The sequence below is a fragment of the Mus caroli genome, unplaced genomic scaffold, assembly GCF_900094665.2.
Source record: "Mus caroli unplaced genomic scaffold, CAROLI_EIJ_v1.1 scaffold_22035_1, whole genome shotgun sequence".
In the NCBI taxonomy this organism is placed as follows: domain Eukaryota; kingdom Metazoa; phylum Chordata; class Mammalia; order Rodentia; family Muridae; genus Mus; species Mus caroli.
Genome location: NW_018388539.1, coordinates 1,902 through 10,358, shown reverse-complemented (window position 1 = coordinate 10,358; position 8,457 = coordinate 1,902). Strand labels below are relative to the sequence as shown.

At 41.3% G+C, this 8,457-nt stretch overlaps 1 protein-coding gene across 1 annotated transcript in view; it reads right to left on the bottom strand.

The window, feature by feature from the left end:
- Positions 1–2,761: 2,761 nt before the first annotated feature.
- LOC110287670 (dynein heavy chain 7, axonemal-like) overlaps positions 2,762–8,457 on the bottom strand; it is a gene marked incomplete at its 3' end in the record, with an annotated part of 6,402 nt that continues 706 nt past the window's right edge. The window contains exons 2-3 of the mRNA XM_021154231.1: positions 6,945–7,130; positions 2,762–2,925 (exon numbers count right to left, since the gene is read on the bottom strand). Coding sequence (XP_021009890.1) covers positions 2,762–2,925; positions 6,945–7,130 — 350 coding nt within the window. The remainder of the gene's footprint in view (positions 2,926–6,944; positions 7,131–8,457) is intronic.

Sequence of the window (8,457 nt, the reverse complement as noted above, 5' to 3'; positions counted from 1 at the left end):
TGTTTTCCTGCAATTCTTTAAGGGATTTTTGTGCTTCCACTTTAAGGTCTTCTACCTGTTTAGCAGTGTTCTCCTGTATTTCTTTAAGTGAGTTATTGAAGTCCTTCTTGATATCCTCTACCATCATCATGAGATATGCTTTTAAATCCAGGTCTAGCTTTTCGGGTGTTTTGGGGTGCCCTGGACTGGGCAAGGTTGGAGTGCTGGGTTCTCATGATGGTGAGTGGCCTTGGTTTGTATTAGTAAAATTCTTACATTTACCTTTTGCTATCTGGTAATCTCTTGAGTTGTTGTTATAGTTGTCTCTGGTTAGAGATTGTTCCTCTCGTGATTCTGTTATCCTCTACCAGCAGACCTGGGAGACTAGCTCTCTCCTCTGAGTTTCAGTGGTCAGATCACTCTCTGAAGGCAAGCTCTCCTCTTACAGGGAACGTGCACAGATATCTGGCATTCAGTCCTCCCTCCTGGCCAAAGATGAAGGCCCAAAACAGGACCTGTCCCAAAAACTGTGTTGCTTCGGCCTGTCACAGAAGCTGTTAGCTTCTGTAGTCCACACTCTCACCTGCACAGACTAGTCTCAGAGGGATCCGGGAACCAAGATGGCTCCCCCCGGTACTCCTGCAAAGCCCTCCCGGGCAGGGTGGGCACCTATCCTCTGGCAGGGATGGTGCTCGGATATCTGTAGTCCCCCCAAAAGGGGCTGCCTCAGAAGCTCTGTGGCTCCCGCCTCTCCCAGAAGCTGTTATCTTCTGTAGTCCACACTCTCATCTGTGCAGACTACTCTTGGCAGAGTCCCGGAACCAAGATGTCTCCCGCTGATGGTCAGGCAAAGTCCTCCTGGGCCGGGCAGACACCTATCCTCTGGCCGGGAAGGTGCACTTCATCTTTTACAAGGGAGCTAAAAGCATCCAGTGTAAAGAAGACAGCATTTTCAACAAATGGTGCTGGTACAACTGGCGCCTATTATTTAGATAAATGGGAATTGATCCATTCTTATCTTTCTGTACTAAGGTCAAATCCAAGTGGATAAAGGAACTCCACATAAAACCAGAGACACTGAAACTCATAGAGGAGAAAGTGGGGAAAAGCCCTGATGATATGGGCAAAGGTGAAAAATTCATGAACAGAACAGCAATGGCTTTTGCTGTAAGATCAAGAATTGACAAATGGGAGTGCATAAAATTGCAAAGACAATGTCACTAAGACAAAAAGGCCACCAACAGATTGGGAAAGGATCTTTACCTATCCTAAATCAGATAGGGGACTACTATCCAATATATATAAAGAACTAAAGAAGATGGACTCCAGAAAATCAAATAACCCCATTAAAAAAGGGGTATAGAGCTAAACAAAGAATTCTCAACTGAGGAATACAGAATGGCTGAGAAGCACCTGAGAAAAATGTTCAACACCCTTAATCATCAGGGAAATACAAATCAAAACAACCCTGAGATTCTACCTTACACCATTCAGAATGGCAAAGATCAAAAATTCAGGTGATAGCAGATGCTGGCGAGAATGTGGAGAAAGAGAGACACTCCTCCATTTCTGGTGGGATTGAAAGTTGGTACAACCACTGTGGAAATAAGTCTGGCAGTTCTTCAGAAAATTAAACATAGTACTTCTGGAAGATTCAGTAATTCCTCTCCCATATACCCAGACGATGTTTCAACTTTTAATAAGGACACATGCTCCACTATATTTACAGCAGCCTTATTTATAATAGCCAGAAGCTGGAAAGAACCCAGATGCCCAACAGAGAAATAGATACAGAAAATGTGGTACATTTACACAATGGAGTACTACTCAGCAATTAAAATCAATGAATTCATGAAATTCTTAGGCAAAAGGATGCATCTGGAGGATATCATCCTGAGTGAGGTAACCCAATCACAAAAGAACACTCATGGAATGCACTCACTGATAAGTGGATATTAGTCCCAAAACTTAGAATATCCAAGATACAATTTGAAAAACACATGAAACTCAAGAAGAAGGAAGACCAAAGTGTGGATACTGTGCTCCTTCTTAGAATGGGGAACAAAACACTAATGGAAGGAGTTACAGAGCCAAAGTTCAGAGCTAAGATGGAAAGAAAGACCATCCAGAGACTGTCTCACCCGGGGATCCATTCCATATACAACCACCAAACCCAGACACTATTGCATATGCTGGAAAGGTTTTGATGACAGGACCCTGACATAGCTCTCTCTTATAAGTCTATGTCAATGCCTGGCAAATACAGAAGTGGATGCTATCAGTCATCTATTGGATGGAACACAGAGCCCCTAGTGAAGAATCTAGAGAAAGTACCCAAGGAGCTAAAGGTGTCTGCAACCCTATAGGAGGAACAATGATATAAACTAACCAGTACGGCCCAAAGCTGTGTCTCTAGTTGTATATGTAGCAGAGAATGGCCAATTTGGTCATCAATGGGAGGAGAGTCCCTTGGTATAGTGAAGATCATAATCCCCAATACAGGGGAATGCCAGGGCCAGGAAGCTGGAGTGGATGGGTTGGGAAGCAGGGTCGGGGGGGAGGGTATAGGGGGCTTTGGGGATAGCATTTGAAATGTAAATGAAGAAAATTTCTAATAAAAAAGGAAAAAAACCAGAAAAATTATTTATGCTTAATTAATACAGCTAATTAGCAAACATTTCAATAAATGTTTACTAGATAAAACTATTTTTAAATGTTTGCAAATAAATGTATCTACTAATTAGATAATAAATATCATTTGTGAGAAAAGATTTTTCCTTACATTATAATGATCCCATTATCAATGGAGAAAGAATCAGAGGGTAACCCAGCGATATTCCAAGCTCGAATCGTCACGGCCTCTCCCAGTGTACCCATAAGAGAGTAATCATCGGAGCAGGGAATGTCTCTTTCTTTACACGACTGTGACCACTCCTTGGTTTGATTCTTCAAAATATTCACAAAAAAAAAAAAAATAGAGACATGAGTTGTTGGTCAGTAGCCAAAGGGATACTACCTAAACTATATTTACTGAGAAAATCAACTGCTATTGAAGCTTCACCTTGAACATGATTTGTGCACCAAACTTTTTCCAAATAAAATTATAACAAAGTAAGCTATGTACTGTAATAAGCAATGAGACAAAGCCCAGATGAGCCACATGACAAAGTTAGAATTTTATATCTGGGAAGAACAATTACTGTGTATTTTTCTAAAGTTTAAACTTACAGAATAGTTGACATTCTCTAGCTTAGTTTCATTTCTGTTGCTATGATAAAATCATCAAGCAAAAATTAAGTTAGGGGGAAAATGGATAAATTTTGCTCCCAATTCAATTCAAGGTGGAAGGAACTTAAAGCAACTGGTCATGAAAGACTCCGAGAGGAGCCCCTCGCTCAGGCCTCAGGACAATAGTGGACACCCAAGAACTCACTATAGACCAAGCTTGTTGCAAACCACATGAGGCTTTATTNGGGGAAAGCCAGAGCTCTGGGGACGACTCATATCCCACGCAGGGATAGAGGAGTCGACCTTGAGAGGAAAGAGGTCCCAGTTTTTATAGGCCCTCAGGGGAGAAAGGAGAAGGTGGGAGTAGAGGATTTCCAGATCTAAACAATGTCTATTCTCAAGAAATGGGTATGGGAGGGGTACAAGGGTCTGGTGCAGGTGTATCAACTCAGGATTGGCCGGGCTGTGGTTGCTGGGGAGATTTTCTGACTCTTTCTCAGCAACCAATATCACAAACACCTGGCAATGGGCTTCATCAGTGGGCACATACATGGGTCAAGGAATGGTCAAAACATTGGCAGACACACAAGTTCAAAGAGTGGCCAGAACATTGTGCACCTCTATTTTTCTAAATCAGTGAAGCTAGTTCTGCTAACAGTGACATCTATCTTGGCAATTTCAGGGCTTCAGTGACCTTTTACATTCTGTCAGGATCTTTCAGTCACAGTCACAGGCAAGAGCAGAGTGAGGATGGATGTATGCCTGCCTCTACTGCTCGCCTCATTCTCCTTCAGAACCTACTGTAGGCAATGGTGCTCCCCACATTCCCAGTGGATCATCCCACCTCAACTAATCCAGTTAAGAAAATCCTTCACAGGCATCCTCATGGGCCACCTTGATATAGACAACCCCTAAGTGAGATGTCCTTTGAAAGTGATTATAGATTGTATCAAGTTGACAGTTAAAACCATAATATTTTTCATGCATGTATATTTAAATCATACAGAAAAATACTATATGATTTTTAATACACAACTAAACCTGTGGAATAGGTAGAGGACACAGATAACATTTATTTCTGATTCCCATGTGCTCTATAGGAAGGATCACCTGAAGTATATTGAGTTGTATCAAGGGTCAGGACACATTTTGAATTCTGTCCTATCTACCAGAGACTTGCTCTGTTATGGTGGCCAAAACCCATACTAAATGGTTTACTGAATACTAAAGTTTATACTAACGTTCATGTTCAGGCTACACACTTAAATCTTCAGAAATAGTCAAAGACATGGCTGTGAGGGAAATAGAGACAGGCAAAGAGAGGGTGTCCATAAGCAAAGGGCATGATGCTTGTACCTGTTCTGGGCTAATGAAGATGTCCTGTGTGTGTGCGTGTGGGGTGTTTGTATATGTGCGTGTGCATGTGTGTGTATGTGTGTGCACTTGCACGTGCATGTGTTATGTGTAGATGGTGCTGAGAAGGGTTTGGCTGTCACTACCTTCTCCGATGGGTTCCTGCTGAGTAGGTTGTGTCATTATTCTAGTTTTATACAAAAAGGCCAGGGCAGATTGGGGTGAGTGGCCACTTCATGACCTTAAAAGTTGTTAATATTATTTAGAATGTCCAATATCTCTATTAGCAGTAAAATTACAGGTGATACTGTTTTTTTCATTGCATCCCATCAGTAGTACATAATTTTCAATTAGTCATCTACCGACGATGCTAATTTTCAATCACTTCATTAAAGCCAAGCTTCTGTTTCATAGTTATAGGATTATAATTATGTGTGATTATTGGTCCTTTGGATCTCAGACTGTTACACAAATATACCTGGGTGAGTGAGAACCATAGTTCTCTTATTGCTATGAGTGTGTAACAGGATTTTCACTGGAAGGAGCTGCTGCAGTTGGAGCAACAGTTTATAATACAATAAGTGGGATAGAATGAGCTAGATTTCAAGTACTTCCTGGGAACTGCACATCTGAATAATTCATATGGAGATAACAAGAGGTTTCCCTTGGAAACCTAAATAATTCGAGGGCCATTGTCCTGCAGGAGTGTTTGAACCTAAAAGGGAAATGACTTGGCTCAGGGCTCAGCAAACTGCACAGGAAAACATGGATGCTTTACCCATAATTGAAAACACTGAAGAGAGCAGTTGTAAAATAAAGTTTGCTCTTTGATCCTGTCCATTTGTAGTTAACATTTCAGTCTTTTGTGGAAGACACCTGGTGATGAGGGAAATGCCTCTGATTTTTGTCAAATACTTATTTGTGTTAGTTCATGTCATAAATTCATCTTTTCATATTTTATCCTCTAAGTTATATTACTATGATTTTGGGGGATGTTGAAATTGCCCACAATTTGGCAGTACTCTACCCTGAATTTTTTATCTGTAACCCCCGCCCCTCATGTTCCCATTCTCCTCCGAGCATTTCCTGGTGTTTTCTCTAAGATATATTTGAGGCTCTTTCAGTAACATAAAATAACGAAGCATCAGGTGTGGTGTGATGTGGTATGGTATGGTATGGTATGGTATGGTATGGTATGGTATGGTATGGTGTGGTGTGGTGTGGTGTGGTGTGGTGTGGTATGGTGTGGTGTGGTGTGGTATGGTGTGGTGTAGTGTGGTTTGGCACTTCTAGCTGCCCAAGCAGCAGGTAAGTACCCAATGGGGGCCACTGGGATGCCCAGGGGTATGATTTAATCTAACAGTGATGGGAGTGAGTGCCTGCTAGCATTTCCATTGTTCCAAGTCCCTGTGGGAAGACAGAGTCAAGTGACCATGTTTCTTGTTCCTACTCTCTGTCTCTCTTTCTGACTGGCTTGATGGCTCTGCCTGGCAAATTGTCTCAAGCTTTGTAAGTTTCCTTGTTTAAAGCTGTCACTTGAACTAACCCATCACTAACCACGTTAAATGTTAACGACCTCAGCTAGATATATGATGTTAATGCCCCTACTGAACAAGACTCAAAAGAACAGGCAGAGCTGAAAATTGGAAAGTCATTGCATCTCTATGACCTTAACAAGGTAAACAGAGACCTCCAAAGTGAAAAGGCTAAAATAGAAGCTCCATCTATATGAGGATTTTTTAAAGTTTGTTTTTAAAACCTCAATAGTCAAAGAAACCATAATGGAAATGGGGGGCTCAGTTCTGTTTACAGAAAAGTCCTCAGTGAGGGTCGGAGGACATAATATGCAAGTATGTTAAGGGAAACCACAAAGCCCTTGATTAAGGTCAGTGAAGGTTGACTTCTCTCTAAAGAAAACCTGCTAAATTTTCAGCTTCAAATGTGGCTTTAGAATGACTTACTAAGATCCATGCAGAGTATTTAAGGCATGGAACTCTCATGCACACATGTGTGTGCGCGTGCAGGCATACACACACACACACACAAACACACATACACACACTCCTGATTCCTTTGCACTTAGTTATGAAAATTAAAAATTCATTTAAAGTCAGTCAGTTTAAAATTAGATTTTAAAACAATATTTCACACAGACCTTTTGGCTAACAAGCAATTTACAGGATGTCTAAAATTTTTGAGTACAAATAATTTAAAACTATTCTGCTTTTCCTTGCAGTAACCAAAAATTAACACAAATTCAAAATAACACAGATGGAAAACAAGCCCTCAAGTTCCCCACCAACACCAGCAGCAGCAGCAAACAGATCTGAGGTTAATGTTGCAACGATGGGGGGAAAGCAAAGAGCCCCAGAGGCATCCCTCACCTGTCTGTAGTTAGATGTAAAGGCTCCCAGGTAGGCAACAACCCCTGAGGAGATGAGGATATCACCTGTCAGGTTGATGTACAGATGCCCAAGCTCTAGCGCAGAGTTGCTCCATCGGGTTTTCTCACCTCCCAGGCCCCCGATCAGCTGCTCTGCACGTTCTAGCTTTTTGCTGCACAAGTCAACCTCAAAAATAAAGGTGAGCTTTTATCAATATCTACAACTGAAATGGACTGAAAACTGCAGATTTCCCAACTCAAGAGATAAGCTCTCTCAGTTACAAACTAGACAGATTCTAAAAAGCACTTTGAAAAAGAAAACTACGATGCATCTCACTGAGATACAGAAAGTTGGTGACATTATGACTTTAACAAACAAGTGACTTCAATAAGCTTCTAAGGATTTCTACAGAGCATCTAACAAATAACAGTGAGGCAACTCTAAGGAAATGACCTTCAACACAAGGGACTGAGATTAAACTAGTAACCAGCACTGTACTGCAAATATAGATTTAAAAAATATAAAACAAAAATGGGGGAGGACTCTGGATGAAGCAGGTTAGTAGAGTATTTGCATAGCATGCCAAGGGCCTGGGTTCCAGAGTTGGCACTATATTTTAAATATTTTATAAGTGTGTCTCCTCACTTAGTGCATTTAAGGTTGCTTTTAAAGGTTAAAACTTTTAGCAATTTACACTTATTTANAAAGCACAATCTTTTAAGTTGTTAAATGGCATCACTGTCCTCCCAGACACTTNCAATTAAGCTTCACAGGGAACACCAGTCACTAGCTAAAAGCCTGCTTTCTGCATTGGACAATCAGCCCAAAGCTTATTTTACACCATTAAACAATTCAATAAAACGAGAAAGGATTCCTAGGGAAATGGTTGGTCCTGGAGGGCATCATCCTGAGTGAGGTAAAACAATCACAAAAGAACTCACATGATATGTACTCATTGATAAGTGAATATTAGCCCAGAAACTTAGTATACCCGAGATATAAGATACAATTTGTAAAACACATGAAACTGAAGAAGAAGGAAGACCAAAGTGCAGACACTTTGCCCCTTCTTAGAATTGGGAACAATCACCCATGGAAGGATTTACAGAGACAAAGTTTGGAGCTGAGACAAAAGGATGGACCATCTAGAGACTGCCATATCCAGGGATCCACCCCATAATCAGCCTCCAAACGATGACACCATTGCATACAGTAGCAAGAGTTTGCTTAAAGGACCCTGATATAGCTGTCTCTTGTAAGACTATGCCAGGGCCTAGCAAACACAGAAGTGGATGCTCACAGTCAGCTAGTGGATGGATCACAGGGCCCACAATGGAGGAGCTAGAGAAAGTATCCAAGGAGCTAAAGGGATCTGCAACCCTATAGGTGGTACAACATTATGAACTAACCAGTACCCCGCAGCTCTTGACTCTAGCTGCATATGTATCAAAAGATGGCCTAGTCGGCCATCACTGGAAAGAGAGGCCCATTGGACATGCAAACTTTATATGCC